The sequence below is a fragment of the Semicossyphus pulcher genome, unplaced genomic scaffold (assembly GCF_022749685.1).
Source record: "Semicossyphus pulcher isolate SPU_LCO1_2020_fin unplaced genomic scaffold, fSemPul1.0.p SCAF_7, whole genome shotgun sequence".
In the NCBI taxonomy this organism is placed as follows: Eukaryota; Metazoa; Chordata; class Actinopteri; order Labriformes; family Labridae; genus Semicossyphus; species Semicossyphus pulcher.
The window spans coordinates 14,021,746-14,048,022 of NW_027211748.1; the positions used below are offsets into that span (position 1 = coordinate 14,021,746).

Here is a 26,277-nt window from a genome sequence, read left to right on the forward strand (position 1 = left end):
TATTAAAATTAATTCGGAAGAAAAATAATCTTAGAAGGTGGCGGAAAGAATTGCGTTTTTGCTCTGTATGAATATGAATAAGATTTTCTGTAGGGAATTTTGATGTTACAAATATCGACAAGACGAGAAGCTGTCAGATGTTCTGAATGATCAACGCATCAACACGTGATTGGTCAAATCCACGACAGATGTCAGCGACAGACCAATCAGCTCCTATACCGGTGAAGCATTGTCCAATGAGCTGCGCGCTTTCAACTCAGCGTCTTGCGAGAATGGGCGTTTGAGGGTGGGGTGACTCAGCCGGAAAACAGCAAATTTTAACACCTTGTAACCTGCGGATCGGAGTTCACTGGTGAGTCACATTTGCTTTGCGGAACTATTCCACTGTGTAACTTAATTTGAAGCGTACATTATGGTGTGTAAATGCAAAAACCGGAGCGTAATTAACGTGTGTGTCGGCGGCTCGTACGGTAATGTTACTTACCCCGGGTCAGGGCATATGTCGGTTGTCACTGGTCTGACAGTGTTGGCAGGAGCGAAATTAGCTGTCTGTAAACTTGGCGGTTACCTGAACACGTACCACTGTCACTGTAAGTAACGTCTGGTTTGGTAAAACACTCTTTTCTTTCGCTCCGGACCTGTTTGACTGTGTATTAGCTTGCACTAACATTCATTTTCCCCCATTGAAACTGTCATTCCTTTCACGAGGCTGAGTTAGCTTCATTTACTGCAGCTAGCTGCTTTGTTACTGAGTGAAAATCTCAGATATTAGCTAAAATTGTCTCGTGCGCCCGTTAAATGTGATTCTGAGCAGTGACGTGCACTGGGGACAGAGGAGAAGAAGAGGGGGTCATTTGGACCTCCTCGGTCTTTTGTCTTGGGTGCAAAATTGCCCTTTTTAAAAATAGCAATTACAAACTTTCACTTTCCACTTGTGTTATTGTATATAAGGAATGTTTACGTGTCAGGAATGGTTTAAATGATGTCAATGTAAAGACTAACAGATCAGTCTCCCCTCCTCCCTCCTGGACCTCCCTGCCCTAATTGGTGTCAGATTTTGGCTCTCCTCTTAAACAGTTTTTGCATACCCCTGACTCTTTTAAAACCATTTTCCTTGTTAGCACCAGCAAAAATCTTAACCGGTCCATCTTGCAATTCAGGATAACTGTGACCTCCTTTGATATTTTTTTGAATGTTGATGGGTGGATCTGCAGGGTGGAGCTCCCACAACCCACCCATCCACCCATTTTGATTACCCACTGCAAGAGAAGGCTCTGCATTTCCTTTAATGGAATGACTTTATGTACAGCAGCCTAGTGATTCATTGTAGCCTACGTACAGCATAATGTAGAGACTGTAAAGTTAAACCATCATCATCCTCCAGCTGTGCATTGCCAACATGTTACCCCACCCTCACACAGGAGAGAGCAAGCTAATTAGCATTTAAGCTAGTCAAAGCAGCTGTTATAGCCAGACTTGCTTGCATGCTCACTCACCTGATATGACCTATAACCCACTTACCCGACTCAATTAAAACAAATGCATTACACTAAAATACAAAACGCAACATTGCTATGTTACCTACGCTTGTTGTGGTCACCCTTTCCTGAAATGACAGCAGTGGACACAATTTGGCTGACATTTTGTTATTTTCATTCTTTCCCTTGCAAGCAGGCCCACTGCATATTTTCTATAGCTCAACAGTCTTAGAACAATTTGAGGCTGTGTTCAGACACACTGCCTTTCATTCATTTCAGACACGGGCTTGTCCGGCAAAAAAGGTGAACCTGACTAAACTTTTTGCTGCAACTCAGTACAACGTTATCCATTATATCAACGTAAAAATAATTGAAGATATGTCTTTGGTTTTTCTCATTTTTGGACATGAATGCTAGCCTTTTGTTAAGAGCCACAAGGAGGACAATCCCTCTACAGGTTTCTTTGTCTCTCTTATTTTTCTCTTGCTATGGCCTGATTTTTAGTCAATTCATGCTTAGGCTTCATATTCTTATCATTTATTTTGAGTACGACATGCATGCTCTGTGGTGAGGCCTGTCAGACTGGGAAATGGCATGTTTATCTCAATTGCAGCCTTGCAAAGGCTTTGTCACCCAACTTAGTAGTGACACAGTATGAAGAATGCAGTAGTTGTCCATGTGACAGGGTTTGTACAAAGTCTTTTAATTTTGGATAATGCTTAATTTTCGCCATAATGTTTTCAAGGTTAGGAAAAGGCTTGTATTCAATTGTACTAACTGAAAAAAAATTCTTTGTTTTCCACATAATTTGGTGTTTCATTTACACACTCCCCCATGTTAACCAAAAATCTTGCGTTATTTCAAATTAAAAGTTCCTGTAGTCATATATGCTGCTCTCCTTGTGCACACATCAAAAGCCGAGCAAAGCTAGATTTACTGACATGGGTGGCCAAATGAAAAGGGAGAAGTTTTCCATTCAGCTCCACATCTGGTGTAAACCCATCATCATGAGGACAACTATCTTAGCTCATCGTGTAAACCTTATTATTCACAGTTGCAGTTACAAATGTAATGTAATGATAAAAGGCCTTGAAAGTCAAAACATTTTTGAAAGACCTCTTAAAAGCAGCTCAAACCCTGACATGAACAATCACAGAGTTTCCAATTTTCCTGCAGCCCCTGAAGTTTTCCTGCTCGCCACTGGATACAAAGCTGATCTCTGTGCTTGCTGTTGTGTGACAGTGATGCTGCAGTTGTCACTTTCCAGTCTGAAACGGCCTTTAGCATTGCTGTAGAATAAATGTGCAGCTGCATGCTGTTGATTCTTGGCAGAGACATTTCTAAGTGTGCACAGTTTGGTCACTTAATGAGATTAGCGCTTGGTTATGCTTGCGCTTGGCTCTGCAGGAATTTGTGTTAAGACTTAAGAGAACTTTTGACCCAGTCAAGATGGTATTTCAGAATATATATACCTCCAATATAACCGCACTTTACATGGATAATCTGCTTTTATACCACTGCCTTGATTTATTTCTAATATCATGAAAACACCTGAAAGATTAGCTTTGATACGCATTTCAGTGCTGGAGTGAATCATTACAGTCAAAGTTACAGTCTGTGGCACATACAACTGCTTTACTGACATGTGACTATAAATAGCTCCACTATTGGAATTTGGAGTATGTGTTGTAGATACTTCAAAGTGATGACTTGATGGAAATCTTTCATTATTATTTCATAGAAAGCAACTTAATCTGGGCTGCATATGGAGGATGGGAATCCTGTTGATAAACCATAACAGTGGTGTGAAAATATTATTTACTGGTACGGCAAGTCAGAGCTGGAAATTAACAAATGATTTACTCATTCACACAACTATCTATACCAGATTTATCTGTTTAATAGAATCCATAGTTTATAGGCTCTGTGAAAGGTTCATAAGTTGTAGGCAAAAAGAACTTTGGCCTGATGGTGGCATCAGAGGAACAGTTTTAAGTCAGCACATAGATAGTGACCAGCTAAGAGTTTTTAAAAGCATTGATGGACATTTTCCCCTCTGACAGTAAAATAACTACAATTGGAAGTGTAAGTTTACACTGGAGAGCCAAATGTCTGTTAAAAGGCCCTGTGAAAGGCTTTTAAAAGATGGCACTATAGAGCTCAAGGGGACGTCCTCAATTTTCTTGTTTTGTCCACAACTAAAAACTGTCATGTCAAATGTCATAGAGGAGAAAAGAAACTAGGAAATATTACCATTTGAGGAGCTGAATATTGAAATTTTAACTATTTTTGACTAGAAATATGACTCCAAACAATATGTATTATGAAAACAGTTTTCATTTAAGTTAATAGTTAACGACTTATTGATGTACTAGACTACAACTAGAGGTTGCAGCAATAGACTTATTTTGACCAGAAAAACTCAAAACGATTTACACACCATTAACCAACTTGCAATGACTCTTTGCAAGCTTTGACTGTCAACAGAAAAACCTTAAAGATTAGCCTAGGACTCTCCAAAGCAAAAATGCACTGCTTAAAATAAAGCAACACAACAATTAGTACGTTAATAGTTGGCAAAAGAAAACAGCAGAGAAATAATCAAGGCAGTTAAAAAACTTAACAGAATTATAGAAATGCCATATCTTCGCTGCCAGGAACTATGAATGGATGTGCATACTTGTGGCATAAAATTCCTGCACTAAAACTTCCTAGCTGTGTTGTATTTCGCTCATAGTGTGCTCCAGTGCTGTTTTAGAGCTGTGTTAGTTTTCCGTCATGCCTGTTAGAACCTGTTAGAAACAGTAACTTCTTATTGATTACTAACCATGTTCAGAAACGGTTGACCTTGCTTACCGGCACATACGGATATTTTAATATAAGGGGTGTAATGATACATGATTTCTGTCATGTTCTCAGATTCACAAATTGACAAATTTTCAACTTTGTTTCAATCCGGGATACACCAAACCGACTTTTTCTTTTACTCCTGTTTGGATACCTGGAATTTGGGTATTGACTTATATCCAAGTCAAGATCTCAACCAGGGGTGTAAATCACAAGTTACATCATGATACGATATATTGATTCATTGGGCAACGATGCTGATGTAATAAAGTGTGCTACAGAGAGGTTTTGATCAGATTCAGTTCAGGGGCCTTTGTTTGTATGAGAAGATATTTTAGGTCCTTTTTAATTTACATCAACAAGAAACAACTTTTCATCTTTTATTACTGAACTCTTCCAGACATTTAAATGACAAACACTGTATGTATATATGTATTTTGGCTGATATGTTGATATCTTAAAGATGACAAAATGGATCAATGTTTTTTTGTATAAATGATATGGAACCACATTATGAACGCCCTTTCCACTACCAGTGTGAGGCCGTGTGCCATGAACCATGTGCCTCACTCTGTGGAGGACACTGAGATTATGCTTTGTGTAAAGAATCATCAGGCTTCACGTAAAATCACTTCTCGAACATTTTACAAAAACATGTAAAAATTAGAAATATATATATGTAAAAAATATGATAACTAATATAAAAGATAGCCCAAGTGTCAGTCAGGGGTTGCTCATCCAGAACAATGAATGTCAGAACCCCTAACTTGGAGGTTTCCCTGCGACTTTGAAAAGCACCAGATTAAGTTAACTACTTCTTTAAATCAGCCCATTTTGGGGGGGGCTGAACTAGTCATGTTCTTTGGCATGATGCTTTAGAAGATGCTTGTTTATCTGGCTGTTTTCTATTGTTTGGTGCTTCAGATGCATCACCCTTAGAAAAATTGGCTTTGCACATACTGCAAGTAGCCGCAAAACTTGTTGGTGTCACAAATGTGAATTACCTCCAATAGCTGACACATTAGCTCCCTCCTTGGTCCTCTAAGCAAAATGGCGCTCAGTAGCCTACTGACACATGACATAATACATACATGTAGACGTGTAAATATAATTTAAATATATGGATTTGCTCCTTTGTCACCATTTCCCTATCCAGCTATTTGTGTCAGTATTGGTCCAATATCCAATTCAGTATTAGTAGTATCAGATTGGTGTAACCATAATTTCAATACAGGAAAAATTAGTTGTAGTTGAGAATTCGCCTTTGAATTAGGCTTGAAATGAACACTGTAGTTCGTTTTATGACCTATTCAGAATGCTTGCCCTGTGGTATACACAACACAAAACAAAAGCTGTGGTTTACAATTTCAAAACAACATATTTGGCATCCAGTAGATAGCTTAGTAACCACATGACTGCATTGTTCACATTTTAAGTATCATGCGTATTGAATTAAGATCCTTGTATGAACTGAATATTGATACACCCCTACAGTATGCAAAAAAGATTATGAGTTGATTGATTTGTTGGTCGACAGAAAAGTAACTAGCCGCCATGTTGATATATTATTAATTTTTTTGAATATATAAAAATACACTAGTTCCCGATTCTCAAGTATAAGTATGTGCTGGTTAATCTGACAAAAAAAAGACATTAGAAGAGATCACCCTGGGCTTTGGTAAATGGCATTTTTCTCTATTGAATTACTTTTTATTATCCATACATTAAGCAGTATACCAATAGATTATCCTTTAATCTACCTGTTGGTTTTTACAGTTCATTTTTTGGTCAGACCAGCAGTCCATACAAAAAGACAGTTATTTATCTTTAAAGAAATATTTAAATATGGAAAGATTAAAAAAATTTGAGTCTGATAAAGAATGGACTCATTTAATGGCTAATCTATCACTCGACCAACTGATTAATCAAATAATTTATCAGTCATTGCATCCCTAAAATATTTAAAGTGACATTACAGTTGGAGCAGTTGAATTGTTAATTATTCTTTTTTTAAATCGGGATGTTTTAATTGATTCATTAATATGGTTAGTAATCAAAACTTACATCACTCCCTCATATTATCCATCCATCTATTAGGATCTGCACGCCTTTTCTGTTTCCCCCCACGTCTGTTGGCTGCTGTAGTGCCTAGTAACTCTAATTATCATGAAAAGATTTGAAGGTGAAACTGGGTGGGCTGCATTTTCCTTTTGTTGTTAATCAATGTAATACTCCACAGATGACTGGGTATTGTCTCTGAGTATTTGATGAGTGGCCTCCCTGTCAAAAAGATGATCTGCATCTCAGAAGCATCGAGCATTGATTGATTTGACCGTGATGATGATAATAATGATGATGCCTTTTGAGCACGCAAGTGATCAATGTAATTTGGAGTACTGAAATAGCCCACCATAAGGAACAGGCAGCCAGTCCCATCAGTCACGTGGTACAGGGTGCAGCGACGTCATTAGGGCAGAGATTTGTGAAGAATAAGCAGACAGAAGGAAGGAGCCCCGGAGGTGCGGCACTTTCTTAGCATTTGCATCGTTCCTGTTGTTGTTTTTTATTTTGTTTTCCCGGCCAGACAGAGAACAGAGTATCTGTTCCACATTTTAGAGACCCAAATGCCCGGTCCCACCCAAGCCCTTTCCCCAAATGGAGAGAATAACAACGACATCGTCCCGGACAACGGATCCAACATCATTCCTTACAGGAAAAATACAGTGCGGGGAGAGCGCGCCTACAGGTAAATCAGAGCAACGTCGCATTTGATTTTTATGTCGCAAAAAACATAAAATGGGACAAGACACTGCTGCAGACACAGAACCGCATTCTGGCCTGGTCCTCCTCCACGTCGTGTGTTGGTTTTGCTTTGCACCCATCCGCTGTTTCTTCTCCCCCCTGTTGTCTCTCCTGTCATGTTAGCTCTCTGAATGGCGTAAATCGCCCTCAAGCTAGCATAAATCCGTCTTATTCTTAATCTGGTGCATTACCTCCACTTCCTAAAGATAATTTCTGGAACGAGTTAAATGTAAAATTATTTTGTGCGCAGTGGCACAAGCAGATTTTTTGGAGGAGTGGTGGTCAAATGACAGGAATACACCGACAGACGCCCCTGCTGCTGCTAAAATACTCCCATCGTGACATGACACTAAACGCAGCTAAACCACCAAATATCACGGTGTATGTATGTTTTGGCTGCTGTTTTTATGTGTGAAACCCCTCACGAGTTGCTACACAAGCCTGATTACACCCTCCTCTGTATGAATTGAGCCATCAGCCCAGCCCTGGCTATCCCTGCCCGGCTAACAAAGCATGCTAGCAGCAGCACATACATCCGCTTTGTTGACATGGGATCGGCTGGCCCACTTTCCTTCCTCTCTTCCTTCTCGGAGAATCAGTGAACCGAGGCTCTGCTCCTGCAGTGCTGTGCTGTGATAGCCCAACTTTACTGCTGAAGAGTTATTATTATCCTGCATAGCCTGGTGTCAGCTAGGAATGGAAAGCGATGATGATTATTTAGCTAGATTTAATAGCACATCAGTGGCTGCCAAAAGCTAATAAGAGGGGTGTTTTAATGCAGCCCATCAATGAAGTAAACTGAGTGGTTATACCTAAGTCGTAATTTTTGTTTAGGAATTGATACAAATAATGTATATGAATATTACTGAGTAATACCTTGCTAATATCCAAACTCTGTAGTTTAGATGATTTGTCTTTAAATTATGAAGTGACCCTGTTAATTGCAGTGCAGGAATATTGCAAACTAGATGTTTTTTTAGAACTGATAAATAGTTGTAATTCTCATCATGATCAGTGAAATTGCTATTAAAAATTGGTCAAAATAAACTTGGGAAGGCTTTAACATATCTGGCTGTGTTGGGGGTACTTGGAATGAGATTCTTCTATTTACTAGGGTTAAGAAATTTAACTAAGCTGTTACTCATTGTGTTGTAGCCAAGCTGTGTAACTTTTTAATCTGGATTATGGATTAAAGTTTCAGTTCCCTGATACAATTTTCTGGCACGCGGTATGCACTCAGTGTTGTCGAAAGACTTGCATATGCGTTGTGCATGTGCTGAAGGTACGCCGGAGCATTTATGTGAAATTGCATCGTGTTTTTCCATCCAACATGCCATAAAAGTAAAATCTAATTAATGCATCCCACGTACAAATTCAAATGGGGCCAAAAAGGTCTGCTACAACTAGGGCTTGGCACGATGACAATATATATCGTTAAAACAATATGCAGATGTCTATCGTAAGTGTTTTCTCTATCGTGATCTCACAAAACCAGCGGCTGAACCGCATTACGGCTATTTTTATTTTGACAACGCTTTATGTTCTAATCCTTGCACGTGGGAGTGAACCTGGAGCGAACCACAGAGGAAAGTGCTGTTTAATAACATGGACATTAACGGGCAGAAAAGGACTAGGAAAACGGAAACTCAGTACTTTTATTATTATTATTTATTTTTTATTATTTTAAGTATTTAATTCACACAGGATTATGCAAAAATAGACTTTACCATGTGCTTATTTCATATAGACTAATTATTTATTAGATCATCATAAAACAAGATATATCGTGATACACTATATATTGTTATCGAGATATTAAAAATCCTATATCGTGATATAGGATTTTGGCCATATCGCCCAGCCCTAGCTACAACCAAGATATTTATATAGCACCACCATACTCTGAACTTCCCAAGAGGTCTGATGTGAGACTTTACTTCAATCTGTTAAAAGCTGGAAATACAACAGGTTTACTTTTCATCTTCATGCAGCAAAGGGTTAATTGTCTAGGTTATTACGGTAGCATTAAAGTATATTTTAACACAGTGTACAGATATGTAGGAATGTGAGATGTAGTAGATTTGCTGTAAAAAAATAAATATTCTGGTCCAATATTTTTAAAAAATGTGAACATTTCCATTTTATTTTAAATATATTTGGGTCTTCGACTGTTGGCCAGATAAAAAAAACGTGAAGAAGTCACATGGCTCTCGGAAATCATCAAAATTTTCTGCCATGTTTTCTGGAGTGCTGACTGTACTCAGTTAATTCACCTCGTAAAGATGCTACTACTAGTTACATACAGAGATTAGAGGTTTGGTGTTGCATGTGGCTTTAGTACATTTTTGTGCTTCTTTGTAAGTCTGTCTGGCTATGTGGTTAAATAAAAAAATAAAAAAACTTGATTCAATGTTGCTGTGCGGCTTTGAGAGAAATCTAATGCGGGATTACTGAATGTAATATGAGCCGGTTTGTTGGCTTGTTTTGAATAAACATCATTAGAGTAAGATTAGGCTTGTTCAACTGCTCTAAATGTTATTGGTCTTTTAAAGGGATACAGATACTCATCTATGTCTTCTATTATGCTTTAGGTTTAGTATACACATTAAATCAATTTATTTTAAAAGTATATACGTTTATTTTGGTTAAAAAAAACCCTGAGGTTTGAGGATCAGTACCTTTTATTCTAGATGCATAGCTCATATTTTGAAGTGTTGTTGTTCTTCTGTTGCAGTTGGGGGATGGCGGTCAACGTATATTCTACCTCAATAACCCAGGAGACTATGAGCAGGCATGACATCACTGCCTGGGTTAACGATATTCTCTGCCTAAACTATACGAAAGTGGAGCAGCTCTCTTCAGGTGAGAACAGGAAAAAACCCATCCCTTTTTTATCTCATCCTCCTCCCTCAGCTTGTACTTCATGTGTCAGAGAATGTTTTAGAGATTACATCTTCACCCGTAGAGGATTCAAATACATGTAAGCTGGCAGTTAGAGCAACCTGTGGCAACACGCTCACCTCTCCCTGGCAGAGAGTTGTCTATAAATAAACCTGTAGCCTGCCCTGTTCTTCTGCTGTGACCAAGTAATCCAATTTCAGTCACTACAGAATCACACACGGCCCCTCCTGTTTTTCTTAAGTTGTAATCTACTTCTTTGATGACTTCTTATGTTCTCTCTGCTTGCCAGTGGGTGAGCGCCATCAGATATAAGTCACATAAACCCTATTTGAGCTGGTGTCCTCTTTTTCAAATGGATTAAGGTCTAATTAGGCTTCAGATAATGTTGGCCAAGTTACCAAGAATGTGCATTTAAAGTTTCATTCTTAAAGAAACAAGGTCAATGATCTGGACATAGAAAAGGTGCTCAGTTTCTGGATTCTGTTTTTGGTATACTTTTTGAATGGGCTTATGTAATAAAATAACTTTTTCTTTATTAATCTTTAGGAGCTGCCTATTGCCAGTTCATGGATCTGCTCTTCCCTGGTTGCATCAGTCTTAAGAAGGTCAAGTTTCAAGCTAAGCTGGAGCACGAGTACATTCACAATTTCAAACTGTTACAGGCATCCTTCAAAAGGATGAATGTGGACAAGGTGAGTTTGCCTAACCTTACTTTCATCTTCTTCGAGGTATCTGTAAGTTGGCCTTGTTACTTGTGCTCTACACGGTCTGTGTCTTGAGTAAACTGTATGAATTTATATTTTGAATCTCTTTCCCCTCTCATCTATTCAGATTATTCCTGTGGAGAAACTGGTTAAAGGCAGATTTCAGGACAATCTTGATTTCATCCAATGGTTTAAGAAGTTCTTCGATGCCAATTACGATGGCAAAGATTATGACCCAGTTGCAGCCAGACAGGGTCAGGATGCCATTCCCCCACCTGACCCTGGTGAGCAGATCTTCAACCTGCCAAAGAAGTCCCACCATGCAGCCAGCTCTCCGACTGCAGGTAAGCTTTGTGTGCTGCAGAAAGGAAGCTTCTTTTGCCATCAAAGTATACATGAAATATTTGCAGACATTATTCTTAAACTATCAGTTCAATTCACGAATAATTTGTCTTTTGCAGGAGCATCAAGGTCAAGCTCAACAACACCCAAGTCCTCAACACCAACATCCAGACCCTCGTCAGCCAAAAAGATCCCTGCAACAACAACTCCTGCCAAAGGAGAGAAAGAACAGGACGCACAGGTCACACATCTTACAGAGCAGGTGGGTTTATTAAAAGCTCAAACTGACTGTTGTACATCCATTTTTTTTTATCAGAGCACTAAACTGCCTCCTTTACGTTGCACACATTCCTACTCCAGCAATGACTGTGTCCGAAGTTAATTATTACTTTACTTACAACTATATAAAACACAGACAATCAGTTACTGTCATGTAGGACAAAAAGGGGTATTTGGGAGCCATGTTGTGTTTGTCATTTAACTTGAAGATATGACAAGAGCAATTAATTGATTATTTAAGTGGTTTCCATTGATTAAGCGACTAATGGAGTACACTCCAGATGGCAGAAACAGAGAGGCAGAGTGCTTTTACAGAACCTGCAAAATTACATTAGGTCTTTCTGTAGCCAGTTTATTTATCTCTTAAAACACAGACTAGTTCAGCTTTTTAAGCCAACCCTTCATGATAGGAACTGGCTTGCACACATGTAATGCTAGCTGGTTGAATAAATGTGGTAGAGTTTGGCTTTGTTGACAGAATCAATTATGTGTCATTTGTTCCTACTCTAATTTGGTATACTATATCTACATCATTATTTGGTGTTTGAGGGATACCGGGTGCTCACAGTAGCAAGGTGTGAAACTCCAGCTGAATGCCAGGTGCTCTTGAAGGTTAAAAAGTTAAGGAGGGAAGCCACTGGGCTTTCTTCAGGCACACTCGCACAGAGCCAAGTATTAGGATTGGCTCGGTGCTAGTGTGCCTGAAGAAAGCCCAGTGGCTTCCCCCCCTCAACTATTAACAACTATTGCACTGTCACTATGTAGCTATTTATCCATTTAATTTAGAATTTGTGGAAAGACTCAAAATTCTGTTGTCCTTCGTTTCTTTGCAAGTTGACAGAGCGTGAGCAGTTTTGCACAAAAGACAGGTTTAAACAAAAGATGTAAAATATGTTAAATATATTTTCTCTGATCCAATGTAGAACAAACATAAGACATGCAAAATAAATAATATATGAATGAAGTAAAAATCAAGTCCAAGCAAATTATTACACTTCACTTGGCTTAAATTTTAGTGACATAAGTATGTGCAGGTGTGCATATTATACATCAACAGCCATTAGTAAATAATGAGTATACAATATGTACAAGTACTGACTCTAAACATGGGAGTCCTTTAAATAAGTGAGCCTGAAACTATATGTGTTGACACATGACTAAATAGATCAATAGGTTATGTAAACAATGCTTGGAAGAGATTGAGTTGCAATCCATAGAAAAATCAATAAAGCAGATTCCTCTGGACTTCCCAAGTTAGATGTGATTTGTGCACTTTATGCAACTTTTAGAATTCAAAGTTGCTAGAATCAGCAATTATCAGCAGAACCTGCAGCTCCTCTCAGCTTTCAGCTCATTGTTTAGTCGTCCAGCCTACAACTTCACACTCAATGTTTTCATAGTGTCTTTTTCAGCCACAGCTGGCAGCTGTTTACAGCCAAAGAGCTCCAATGACCCAAACAGACAATGTTAGTGACTAGCTGGTGAACATGTGCCTCATTTGATCTGCATGGTATGGCACCAGTAGAGTCGTCTCAATTGGAAGTGTTCATATGGGTTTTCCATTTGCAGAAGTCATGCATATTACCTGGTACTGATTTGAATCACCTTAGCCGAGGCTCCAGGTGAGCTGAGCAGACACTAAAAGGTGGAGTCAAAAATCTGCCACCGGTAATTAGTGAGTCATTATTATTACCAGTAATTATTACCAGTCAAATGGGCGAATCATCACTTTGACTTACATTCTCCAAGGTGACAAAAACATGATAAATAAATAACGTTTCGCCTCAAGTGCTGGATGTGTAAATATGCAACTGCTTGCTCACAAGTTTACTTTATCAAACTGATTTGTCAATTTAATGTTATCAACTTGTTTCTGCAGACAACAGTTGGCAAAAAACCTAAACAGATTAATTCGTTTAATACACATCAGTGTGTGCGCGACTCATCTGTTGGTTGTCATGTTGATCTTGTGACCACTTATCTGTTGCCTTTGGACTGCAACTTAAGTCCACATTGTTTTGCCTGTTTCATATCGATGCAAAAACTAATCCTTCTGAATGTTATTGTTGTAGGTGAACACGTTAAAGTTGGCACTGGAAGGCGTGGAGAAGGAGAGGGACTACTACTTCAGCAAGCTGCGGGAGGTGGAGCTGCTGTGCCAGGAACAGGGGGAAGAAAACGCCCCATTTGTCGAGAGGCTAATGGAGGTCCTTTACGCCTCAGACGAACAGGTTAGTCTCTGACCTCTAGATTGATTTGAAACGATTCAGATAACCTGGAGGCTGTTTTTGTATCCAGACTTAGATAAGTTTTTGCAGCTGTGTGTTCACCCGTAAAATATGTGAATGCTTTTTTCCCTGGTGGTTAAATCATGTGGAAGTTGTTGTGCGGTTGAAAGAGATAAGAAGTCAGTCTTTGTGCGTAATCAAATGAGGTCGCCTTGGAGCATATTTTAGTAGCACTCGTATTAAGCTCTCTGTGTGCCCTGTTTTAAGGAGGGAGCAGAGCTGGCTGAGGGTGACGGACAGGAAGTGGACCAGCAAGCTCACGAGGAGGCACCAGATGATCAGCAGGAGGAACAGGACGAATACTGACTGCCATCATCATCATCCCTCACCGCAGTTACACACCCTCTTTTTAATATGTGAGAACTGTTAAACGGATTTTAATTTTCCTCATGGTTTCTTTTTTTGTTCTCTCAGAGACTGAGCACATGAAGCAACCTCCTGAATGCAAGCACCATCACAGTTTTTATTTTTTGTATCTCTCCTCTTCTCACTGTTTTGATGTTTTTTGTGACTTTTGGTGAACTGCTGTGGCAGGTTTGTGGAGAAGACCTCCAAGCTCAGACCATCACAGAAGTTTCCGAGGACTGTGTGGGTGGAAAGTCGATTCAGAATCTACAGTAGATGTGATGAAATGCTGAAGTTTAGACAGGTAACTGTTATCTGTCAGTGCAAGTGTTAACTTCCCTGCTTCTGTCCTTTTTTTCATTTAATTTTGTTTTATATTTTGCATATCAACAATATTAATCACAAGAATGCAATAAGCAAAGCCCTGTAAGGGCTCGTAGTGGCTCTTATTTAACCTCCTTCCATAAGTTGCACTGACATTTGACTCTGTACTGGACAATCTGTCCATAGACCCTCACCATATTTATTATTATTATTATTAAGCCTTAGAAATAGTGCAAGATTCTGCATTGCATCCTCATGAAGGAGGACAATACAGTCAATGAATTGTGAATAAAATGTAGTATAATGCCAACTTATGACTGTCTGACAGCTATCCACACACAAATTACAAGATTTCAGATAATCAGCGTGCTCAACAATGTGTTACTCACATTATACAAGGTGGTTTGGTGATAGTTTACTTTGTATGCCATAAACTAGGGAAGGAAGAAACGTTATTGTGGACTAGTCTTATTATGATGCAGCATTTCATGTTTTAAGCCTCAGCTGGAGGTTGTGGTCTGTTCAGATTTCAGCCGTTTGTTTTGGAGCATTTCTTTTTAAACCACAGGTCTTAGGGAGTCGGTTCACTGAGTAATTTGCCATGCTATATTCCAGTAAGTACATTGTATACCCTCTTTCTTAATATTGCATTTACTAATATTGAACTGGGCAGCGCACCATAATGCTTTAGTCATATATAATTGTGTAAATGAAAAGGAATGTAAACATGTACTGTCAATAATTAATGAATGGTAAATGTTTTTTTTCATGTCCCACTCATTATGCATTCCCCAAAAAAGTGTTGCATGTTTGCATTTTATTTGTGAATAACTTGACCTGCTTTTTACATATTTAATAAAAAAACCGAGTATGTTAAGTGAGCTTTTTGTATGTTTAACCTGCTATTTGAAAGTTGTTGAGATTCGGATGGATTTGGTGTAATAAAATTACATTTTAAGTTCACTGGAGTGTTGTGATGTCACCCAGTGACAAGTTATATGCTGTAAATATCAACTACTGCTGAGGTGTTCAGAGTATAAAATCTTAAGGTAGTCACACAGCTAGACAACATGCTGCATTAGTAAAGAAAGTGTGCAAGTTAGATATAAAGTTAAAGTATTTCACAATATTATAATTTTGAAATACTTGTTTTCATATGCAGAGAATGCTCCACACAAGTAGGCAGTGTTGGAAGAGATACTCACATGACTTACTAAATCTACTTAAATGCTGTTTTCACCCAATTTAAAGCTACAAAAGTATAATCAGCAAATGTACTTCAAGAAAAGTAACAGTACTCTTAGGCAGAGTTATATTTGTGTTATTATTAGATATTTTAATCTACAATCAGTCACTATTACTACTAGTACATTTTCTCATCTGCTGCACTCTAGGGGAATTTTGTGGTGCTACACTAGTAATTTCATTTTCTGCTACATTTCTTATTAAATGTTAGAAAAATCATTTAACTGTGAAATGCTCAGTGGTGGAAGAACTCAATCTTTTACTAAGCTTAAAGGGTAATGTAGTGAAGAAATACTTTGTTGCAAGTAAAAAAATCCTTAACTCAAAACTATGTAATTACATTAGTTTTAGTATTAAAATTTACTCAGTAAACCAAAAGTTAAAGTACACATGATGCAGAATAGCACACTAAATACTTTTTGTACAGTGTTGATTATATTACTGGATTAGATCACTTTAATATAGCAGCTGGTTAAGGTGAAGCTGATTTAACAACTTTAACAACAAAATCCAGTTGGCTTAATCTCTGCAAACAACTCCTAACTAGTAAATTGATTAATGTTTTGTATTCTGAATTTGTCTCAGCAAAGTACAGAGTAACTAAAAGTTATTTAAATGAATGTGCTAATGTGAAAAGTATTTCTGACCTCCAAAATGTAGCTGAGAAGTATAATGAAGTAACATATAACTGAAAGACTTAAGTAAATTACAGTTACCTCAAAATTATAATTAACTACCGCTGTAAATGCTTAAATGTTAAAACATCAGTAACAATGAACAATATTATAATAAACATTTATACAGCAGATTTCAAAATAATGTTGTCATGTTCTAACAAGTCAAAATTATAAGTATAAAGAAGTAGAAATGGGAACAATTTTGAATTTAAGTACTATTATTAAAGAGAACTAGTCAAAAATGTACTTAGTTTCTTTCCATCATTGCAAGCAGGCTATCATTTTCGATGAGAAGCTGGGCTGCCTCCGGTCCACGTTGTTGAAAAACCAAACACACCCCTCTTCAGATTGAGCAACAGTCGGTATTAAACCTCAGTGAAGTTAGTTTGAAGTTGGATATTGGACAGCCATTCACCCGGTAGCCAACGACGCTTTCTCGCTGGTAGTTGATAATAAATTACTGTTACATGGACACAGAACTGAGGTTTTTATAATACGTCCATAACTTACCCATTTAAAAATGAGGATTAAAAAAATACATCTAAACTGGGTACATGTTGTCCACTAATTTTAAATTCTTGTTTTTCATTATTATAATATAATATAATATAATATAATATATAACTCTTAGTATGTTTTTTTCCCCCAATAGCTTCCATGTCATGTGACCTAGTGTCCTCATATCAATGACAGAGGAGGTGTTTTTCATTTGTCCAGGTGAGAATTAACATCTGACATTGATGTAAGAACACTAGATCACATGACATGGAATCTATTTGGGGAAAAATCCATTAATTTTTGTATTAAAAAATATTAATAGAAAGTAGAACAAGCAATACAATTCAGTGTAATTAGATGTTTTAGGGCCTCTTTTTTTTAATCCTAATTTTTGTATGGGCAAGTCCTTCACGTATTACAAAATCCTCGGTTTTGTGTTCATTTAACAGTAAATTATTGATTACTAAGGCAGGCTCTGCCTGTTAGGTGCGAGGGGTCGGAGTTCAGCTAACCGTCCTCCCTCTACCAACTCTGGGGAAAGCCGAGTGAATCGGTGAAATATCCAACTTAAAACTAACTTCACCGCGGTCAGCATGAACGTCAGCTATGAACTTATAGCTAGTTAGCAAACCAGTAAAGTAGCGACGACCGGCAAACCGTAACTGCATAACAATGGGCAAAAAAAGAGTTGATTAGACAGCGTCCTGTTGACACAAACAGACTATAACAGTGGCTCAAATATATTAAACTTTTTCGCTATGTCTGCAAGAAAGGTAAGAAAACAAGCTAACAAGCCAGTTAGCCTGCTAACTTTAAGCTACAGGTAGTTAGCTCCTGCAGCCAAAGCTGTCCACCCCTGCTCTCCCATAGCTCATTGGAGTTTACCTGTCAGTCATGTATTAAATGAGTCAGATAATGTATTTATTATTACAACAGATCTGTGTTTGTAAATTAAGCCGGCTGTAAACCCCGGGATAACTATCGTGATGCAGGGCAGCCATCAGTGAGGTTCAGGGTTGAGTAAGGACAACTTTTTTTGTCACCCAAGCCTTCACTGTTCCACTTCCTCTATTTTCGTAGCGTAAACGATCCTCCAAGGATATAAAGTGTGTTTTCTTTCCGGATGATGTGGAAAATGGTTCCATAAAAGGAGCGAGGGAACCAACATCACTCTCATCAGTGTCCTCTGCCAAGAGCTGGGAGAAGTGTGGAGACAGCTTTCTGGAGTCTCCTGTGATAAAGGTTGATAAAGTTTAATGGGTACCTGATCAACACTCCTATTACCTTCCCCACTATTGTGCATTATTACACTAGTGCTCAGACATTGTTCGTGGTGTTTTGTTGTTGCAGAACCTCAAGTCATCAGGAAGGAAACTGTCTGACATAAGAAAGTTGACACAGTCCGCTGCTTTAGGTAATTTGTTCATCGGTTTAATTATACAATCACAATCTATGTAGTTCATGTTTGGACTGAGCTAGGGCTGAGTATCAAACCTCAATACACAAAAGCAACCATACAGTACCACAGATTATTAAACACAGTCAAGTAGTGAAACTGCTGAATGCTTGGTCTGATTCTTAATCTTGGTACCTATTCTTTCATTGTTTATTTTATTTTGATCTTTTCTCTATTTAGACATTAATTTATTCTTAATTTAGAGTGGAGGAGAAAGATTAGGAGGTGAGTATTATGAGGGTTTAGCTGTTCAACTCTGGACATTACTCATGATGATGTCCAAATTTTACAGGCTTCTCATCTTCTCTTCCTCATAGTATGAAACAATCATCTTATGTACTCTTTTGTTTTCCCAGTGCACACCAGTGCCATCCACTGTAATGAGGACGCAGTGAACATTGCATGGAGCTCCAGCGACGGTGAGCAGTCTGATGATGAGACCCAAGAGCAGAAACAACATCCTCAGAGACCAGGGAGACCCTCAGCTCCTGCTCGAGCACTGCGCATGCTCATTGATAAAGGTAGTTGCTGTCTGTCTGTTGCTACTTGCACAGTCATGACTCTGAGGTATTATTGGATTATTGTATCATTCGAGTATTAAAATTCATGACTGATCTGGGCAACGGGTTTGTAACATTATAAAATACTACCAAAGGAGAAGTGCAGCATTTGGGGAAGTGCACTGATTTGCTTTTTTGTAGAGAGTTAGATAAGAAGATTAATGCTACTGTTATCTGTACATTTAATATGAATAAATAGGAATATTTCTTGATTTAGTCATTTTAGAAAGTCTTGTTGTCATTGTGAGGTTGTCAGGCAATCAGCCGAGACTCCAGCTGAACCTGACCAAGATATAGCTGCAGATAAGTTCCTGTAAAACAGGGAAATGTTGTTTTTTATGCATGCAGGTAAATTTGTGAGCTTTATGCATTTTTGTTGGCCAATTTTTTCTGACCATCAGAAAAAGGTTTTTTTCAAAAACTTGAAAGTATTATTATTATTCTTTTTTTTTTTTTTTAACTCTTACTAGCTTTTTTCCTGAGTCTCAGTTGCCATGACAAGACTCACAGCAGAGCCATCTCCATTCATTGATAGGCTGATGTTGTGCGAAAGTCCGGGAAAAGCTGGTAGTTACAAAGTTAGTTTAAGTTACACATGTTGTTTAAGTTAACATTTCTTGTTGTTTCTCGCTTTAGACGACCTTCCTGTTATTGACACAGACAGCGATCTTGATGAGTGTGAGGAAGAGGATGAAAAGGACAGCGGGCAGCAAATCTCTGACTGTGAGTCGGAGTCCTGTGATGAAAAACCAGAAGATTTACCTCCAAATAACCCGAAGATTGTGAGTGAGCTTTTCTCTTACTAACATTTTCTGTTGCTGCAAAATATCCAACCCACTTAGCCTCTAATAGACATGCTGAAATACTGTATAATATAATACATATTGTTTACAACTATCGCCTAAATGTCAACATATTTCATAATCGGTTATTTCAGGCCTACATGATTTGAGCAATATAAAAATTGTGTTAAAACAAAATAGGTTACAACATCTCAAGGTCAGCAAGTATGCAAGAGCAGTGAATTCTGGACTTTGAGGTCCAGCATATTGCCTGGCTTGGTTTTCTGAAGGATGTTATGTGCTTGAATGAACACTAGATGGAGCCACATAGCCTCTGTAACTTTATATAGCAAACTGAGCCCAAAGTATGTTTCTAATTAGAGTGATCATTTGACGGTCAGTGAACGCTTATTCCCTAGAAGTAGTGACTCAAGTCTGTACTTTTCCTCGAATCCACTGAGATGCCAGATAAATTCTGTTCGCTGTCTTTATAAAAATCTGATGAGCTTCACAATCAAGTTTTCCGTTATTCACTTGTTTTAGTTAGTTGTATTGTATGTGTGTATAAAGCCTTGTTACCAGCAGGGGGAGTGTAGCTGTCATGCTCTCGTGTCCTGAAAGGGCCTCTCAGGCTCAAACCAATGCTGCACCGTGCACTCATGTTCCAAGCAGTCAAAGTTCACAAGCTGAGGTAGCAATAAAACACTGAGTGAGTGTGCTGCCAATTATTCACTGATCCGAAGCAGTCATTAAAGCAGTTTGTAATGTGAGATGATGAAGGGAATAGCTGCTTTTAATCCTCTGGAACTCAAACGTGTAAATAATTAGTTTTTAATAGAGTTATTTATGGAAATCAAAACACTGTAGAGCTGCAGCTCAGCTTATAAGGACATAAATTGAGTTTTTTTTTTCTACTTAATAATTTTCATGCCAAAATGCCAAACATTTGATCGTTCCACCTTCCTAAGTGTAGGAATTCACTGCTTTTTCTGGGTAATGTTGGAGTACATTGAATGTTTTTGAGGTTTTGAGACATTCAATGACGTCAGCTTGGAATCTTAAAACCCGAAGATATTCATTTTTATTGATATGAAACAGAGAAAGGAAGGAAATCTCCATTTAAGAAGTTACCATTGTTTTGTGAAAAATTACTCAAACGATTAACTGATTTATGTTGTTGGTGATGATTTTTCTATTAACTAATTGATAAATCGACTAATTGTTGAATTGCTAATGTCATTTCTTCTTTAAATGTACGCAATAAGATGCACACACTGTGATTCACTTGAAGGCATGTTAATCAACAAATACATTTGTTGTGATTGCAGTCAGCCTGTTTTGGTTCCTGCTGCACGCTGAGGAGACTCGGGTTGTTCTGCTCGCTCTCAGAAAGCGTTCTGTGTTTGTTAAAGGCAAGGCTGGCATGGGGAGAATGTACAAGGAGTGGTGGTGAAGGTGTTCAGGTTCAAGCCCGCACACAGCGTCTGGTCGCTTTGCAGCACACTTAACACCATGGCACTGATCAGCTATACGTGGCCAAATCACTGAGATGATTGACTAGATAGCGTGGCCTTGGTTGGAGCAGGTAATAATCTGAGTCATCAGGTTACTGTAAAACAGTGAGTAACGCCACTTAAACTCATGTTAATCATATTATAAAGCACAGGGTTAAGTAAGTAACCAGTGAGTTTGCAGGCTGTATGTGAGAGGAAGCCTGTAGACAGATTAACATCACTCCCGCAGACCCTGCTACTTCCTTTTGTCACACTTTAATTTGCTGCTATCAGCTCTCTGGGGTCAAAGATCAGCGAGCAGGAGGCTTGTGGTCAGAGGCTGATGACAGATACACACTTTTAAGGGTCCCAGTTTTTCATATATGGTGAAGCTGCTTGTATGCATGTGGTATTTTGGTTGACAATTTGAGTGCAAGTGCATATGCAGTCGCGGTGACGGCACATAGATTACTTGCATTCATTATAACGTGATATTTCAGTCTACATAAGCACGTTTTGATTGAATTAGAACGGAAATATAACAACCTAGTTTCTCTTCTGCCCGGAAAGCATGCTAAAACACTGCCAAACCGGATCTAACGGGACACAGAGGAAGAGATCCCTGTCCAAGTCAAAGTTTATGACTCCAGATAAATGTACGGCTGACTCACTTCATGTCTAACAGCCAGATTTCTGTACCATTTTACCAGTGCTTGAAGTGGACAGGCGGAGCTGCAAGGCCGACTTTGCATTTCAAGGTTGAAGCGTGTTGCTCGCTAACATCAAGGGTCAACAGCCTCCCACCACGTCAGGGCTGCAGCTAGATCAGGGCCGTGTCAACAGAGCGGGGCTATAAACATCTTTTTACTACTGTTTGTTCAGGAAAACATGCGAGTAGACGAGACTGCGCAGAGCTGTGTGTACTTACAATGCTTTCAGCGCAGGGTGAAAACATTTTTGAGCGGCGGCCAGGAACATAGTGTTCCTTATTCTCTGGAGCTGGTTAGAGTGTGACGTCTGCTGGCAGCCCGCCTAGCAGGGTCAAGTTGATTCAAATAAGAACGCACGTTGGCTGACAGAGCCTGGTATGCTGGTCTTGTCTGCACATGACAGGAACTCAGGTTTCATGTGGATTTTTCCATGAGAGCTGCTTCCCTCAGGTGTAGCGAGCAGTGAGACAGCAAAAAGGATTGTTGTGTTGCGTTTCTTGTGAATTAATCAGCCTGACAGCGAATCAGTGTGCCATATCAACCCATTGTATTCATTCTATCCCATCTTTAATGACTCGTTATAAATTTACTGAAGCCTGAGGCCATTTTTGAACACCCCCTGATATTAAGTGTTTGCTTTTATCTCTAATGTAACACTTTGAAATGAAACGTGACATATTTCAAAATTAGGTCAAATTACGTTTTTGTAAATATAATAATAATTACTTCTGTCTGCAGATGACAGCGCTAGAGATCTCAGGCTACATGTCCGACGAAGAGCCTGTTGGCGGTACCGAGGCCTCCAGCAGGCTGGGCTCTGAGAGCTTTCTTCTCCAAACTGGTGAGGGCAGCAGAAGGTCAGTCAGTGACTGGGTCAGATCTGCTCAGGCGATGCTGCAGACGCCTCAGAAACCGCTCGACAGGCAGTCCAAGACTCCTGAAGACTCCGCCAAAAAGAAAAGGAAATTTCAAAGGTTTGAATGGACTTGTTTTTACACAGAGAATCAAACACAGAATTCTACTATGACATAAATGAAGAAGCTAATGTGGATCGGTCACGTGAGCTGATTCCTTCCTCACACTACTGTACATATCAAGTGTTTCACTGTATTGCCTCATCACAGGAGCAAACATGATCATAGACATTATGCTTTCTGCCAGATGACTTTGGCGGTGATGTTTCCACAGCAGAACTGATGATAAAAGGGACACCTGGTGTCATGATGTGGGTGCTAAATGTCGTTGCCATTTCCAAGGCCCCCAAACCTGTCAGATGGCTATCTGTTGTCTTCGACAGCGTGTTTTTGTGCATCAGAAAATCTCACATGTTGCATGTGCTTTGGTTCAAGCTCTGTGTGCTTCGTGGGTTTATTGAGTAGAATTAAATGTTGTGCCTTTGTGTGTGTGTGTGTGTGTGTGTGTGTGTGTGTGTATTTGTTGCACAGTGGGGGTCTTGCTGAGAGGCTGAATCGACTCCAGTGCAGACAGAGGTCAGCCGTTAGCTTCTGGAGGCATCAGTTCGTCTCTGACACATCAGCAGCAACAGGTGATCCACCCCCCGATCCTCATACGCATTCACCTCTGAATCACATTTAATGATAAACTTTGATTTGTGTGTGGGATGAAGCCATTGTCTTTTTTATTGTCTGTGACAGCATTGAGAGGCCGTGAGGAGGAAGTAGGTTGATCGCTGTGCCTCTGAACTGTGAACTCAGTATGTAGGTGACAGGAAACTGCTTGCCTAGGTCTTATTTTCCTTTCCGTGGTGAACAAAACCACTTTGTTTCTCTCGTTAAGTGTCTCCTCATAATAGGACACAAGCAGTGACTTAAAAGTGACAGTTGATTGTGGAAAAAAACAACACTCTTGATACAAGTTAGAGTCTGTGGTCAGTCAGTGGTTTGGTTTATTTAGTGTTTGTAGCGTTAAACTTAGCATTGAGATTTACATTGAATTGAATTCTTCTTTTTTTTAAAGTCTAATCTTTATTAGATTTTTTTCAATTAAAGGATTAAACTTAAAAACATGACATTTTGTGATTTTTCGTAGAATTGCATTGATTTTTATTCGTCCCGCTTCCTGAGAAATTCTTAACAATAACAACACTGTTACCAGACACCTGTTTATCAATGTTGTTGTGGTTTCTATGTGTGATGTAAGTTCACCTGTGCATGTCACAGGCCTTGAATTATTTCCTGACAAAAAGCTCTTCTTGAGAACTATCAGCTCATTACAGGTCAGCAAGAGGACTCGAGTGCTTTCTTAGCTTATGCCTGCTGCTGGCGGTTGCTCTGATGATTTTGTGATCTGTGACGTAAATGCACTGAGTGCAAAGAAAGCACTTAACATTCATGTTTGGGCAAATGCATGTTAAAACTTTGCAGCTCTCTAGCGATCCCTTTGTTATGATTTAGTCATATTAAACTTCCCCCTCAGGCCACTCTCAGGCATCGCTAACGTGCACAAACACTGAACTGCACCGACTGTGTGCTCTCGTGCTGCACTTTTCACAATTCATTGCAATCACCAATAATGTACATACAGCCAAGTTTGTCTTATTATCTTGGTTTGATTTACAGTTTCTGGACATTTTCCTGATTTGCTCTGTGTTATTTTCTCTTTATCGTTCAGGCCAAGAGCACAGTCAGCACCATGGTGAAATTCCAAACATTTGCACACTCACCCAGTGGGATTCACTGCATTTCATATCCAACTCAGCCTGAGTCAGAAAAAGCTTGACAGATATGCAGTGCAAATTGTTCTGATTCTAAAACTGAACTAGTCACAAAACGCATAATGAGTCCCACAGAGAGCGAGAGTCCGTGAGAGCATGAGTACAATCTGTACAAGCACACACGCACACACACACACACACTGAAACGGACAAACACTCAAACATCTGTGTTGTTGTTTTCTGCTCTGCTCTCCAGTGGACAGGCCTGGCAAACTAGTGCTGGAGGTGCTGGAGGTTCAGGAGGAGTGCAGCATGCAACTGGCGCTCTGTGAGCACCAGCAGCCCCCCAGAGAGGGCCACCAGCACAGTGACCCCGTCCCTGGGGAGAGCGCTCGTATGCTGGTGTTGTTCAACAGAGAGACTGCAGCCCAGCTGATTCCTGCACCCAGAGATATCATCCACATATACCCACCGTGGTGAGACAATGCGATACATAAAATGTGTTTTCTTCACTGTTTCCTCATCTGGATGTGTCGCCCTCACTGTGCACAATGATGCATGTGCAGAATAGACACATTAATCGGCTGAAGATTTATGTTTAACACATGAACATACAAGCAAAAGCATATTACAAAAAGTTGTACACATACACTGAGAGTTGACCTGACAGTGACATACAAGACATGCTGTGTGCTGCATGTCTTAAAATATATCAACTGCTTGGGTTTGGGAGAGGGTCTAATGCAACTGAGGGTGATTTGCAAGCTTTTATAATAAGTAGGACTGCAGTTGATGATTATTTTTGATTATTTATGAATCTGAAGAAAATATTCTTAGGTGTCTTAGGGTGCTTTTCACACCTAACGTCTGTTTTAACCAAATCAAAGACCAAATTGTTACAATGTTGCATTTGGTTTGTGTTCTCACAGCAGCTTAAACCAGTGGACCAAAAGTTTTGATGCGCAAGGACACTGCTTTCTGATTGGTCAGAATTTCCATGTGGGAAACTCCCTGAAGTAAACAGAGAGGGAGAGTTACTTTTATCTGACATTGCTCCACTGTTCGATCAGTTCCATCCTCCTTTAGTTTCTCCCTGAACAGTTTGAATACCTCTGTGTTTTCTCTCTCCATTTCTATTCCCTCGTCGCTCCTCCACGTCTGTCTTCTACTCATCTTGCTGCCTTGCTGCCTGTCTGTCTCTGCCAGAGTAAGCACCCATTAACAACCCACAATGCACAGCGTTTTTGGTTTGCGTCCTGTATTTGGTCCTTCTTTAAGTCCATTTATGTTCACAACAGAATCAAACCGGACCGTGGTTCGTTTGGAAACGGACCGAGACTCATCTTTTCTAGCGGACCTGTCCGGTTGTTTAGTCCGCACCAGAGTTTGATTCTGGCGTTCACACCTACCTAAACAATCACACAGAGGGGACAAGCGCTCCAGGGTTCGGTTCAAACAGACTCTGAACTCGCCTTTAAGTATATGAAAGCGTTGAAAAATGCACACCACAGTATCCTAAAGTCCAACATGACATATTCAAATAGTCAGAGCTGACCAAAACCCAAAGACATTCAGTTTACAGTGATATCAAACACAGAAAGACTTCAGTGACAGGGCAAAAACTCTGATCTTTTTTTTTTTTTCAATCAGGAAATTGATTAATTGTTTGAGCTCAGTTTTAAGGGTATAACATGTAACCGATCTAAAATAGCAATGACAGCATGGTGAAACTAAATACGTATCAGACTGATCAGTGAAACCTTTCTGGCATTTCCCTGCTTTTTAACTCTATTATCTTTTGGCCGGCGAACAAAAACTACACGTGCACAACATTGACTCACTACATGCTGGACAAATACTTTCAGAATGTTG

General features: G+C 39.3%; 2 protein-coding genes across 3 annotated transcripts in view; both read left to right on the forward strand.

Moving 5' to 3' along the window:
- The first annotated feature begins 295 nt into the window (after positions 1 to 295).
- Positions 296 to 15,273, forward strand: mapre2 (microtubule-associated protein, RP/EB family, member 2). 2 transcript variants are annotated; one of them, XM_069685014.1, is made up of 8 exons: positions 1,916 to 1,935; positions 6,942 to 7,071; positions 9,862 to 9,989; positions 10,575 to 10,720; positions 10,860 to 11,076; positions 11,194 to 11,336; positions 13,426 to 13,584; positions 13,849 to 15,273. In XM_069685014.1, exons 2-8 carry the CDS (start codon positions 6,950 to 6,952, stop codon positions 13,945 to 13,947), a joined length of 1,014 nt encoding a protein of 337 aa, XP_069541115.1. In that variant the 5' UTR covers positions 1,916 to 1,935; positions 6,942 to 6,949; the 3' UTR covers positions 13,948 to 15,273. The 2 variants fall into 2 exon arrangements, with proteins under 2 accessions (XP_069541116.1, XP_069541115.1); XM_069685015.1 differs by lacking the exons at positions 1,916 to 1,935; positions 6,942 to 7,071 and adding an exon at positions 296 to 352.
- A 2,081-nt stretch (positions 15,274 to 17,354) lies between these two features.
- Positions 17,355 to 26,277, forward strand: part of spidr (scaffold protein involved in DNA repair) — a 35,486-nt gene continuing 26,563 nt past the window's right edge. Inside the window, exons 1-8 of the mRNA XM_069685110.1 lie at positions 17,355 to 17,503; positions 17,811 to 17,972; positions 18,081 to 18,144; positions 18,543 to 18,707; positions 19,383 to 19,528; positions 22,470 to 22,705; positions 23,177 to 23,277; positions 24,662 to 24,881. Of these exons, the coding sequence (XP_069541211.1) occupies positions 17,489 to 17,503; positions 17,811 to 17,972; positions 18,081 to 18,144; positions 18,543 to 18,707; positions 19,383 to 19,528; positions 22,470 to 22,705; positions 23,177 to 23,277; positions 24,662 to 24,881 (1,109 nt within the window). The 5' untranslated portion in view covers positions 17,355 to 17,488. The remainder of the gene's footprint in view (positions 17,504 to 17,810; positions 17,973 to 18,080; positions 18,145 to 18,542; positions 18,708 to 19,382; positions 19,529 to 22,469; positions 22,706 to 23,176; positions 23,278 to 24,661; positions 24,882 to 26,277) is intronic.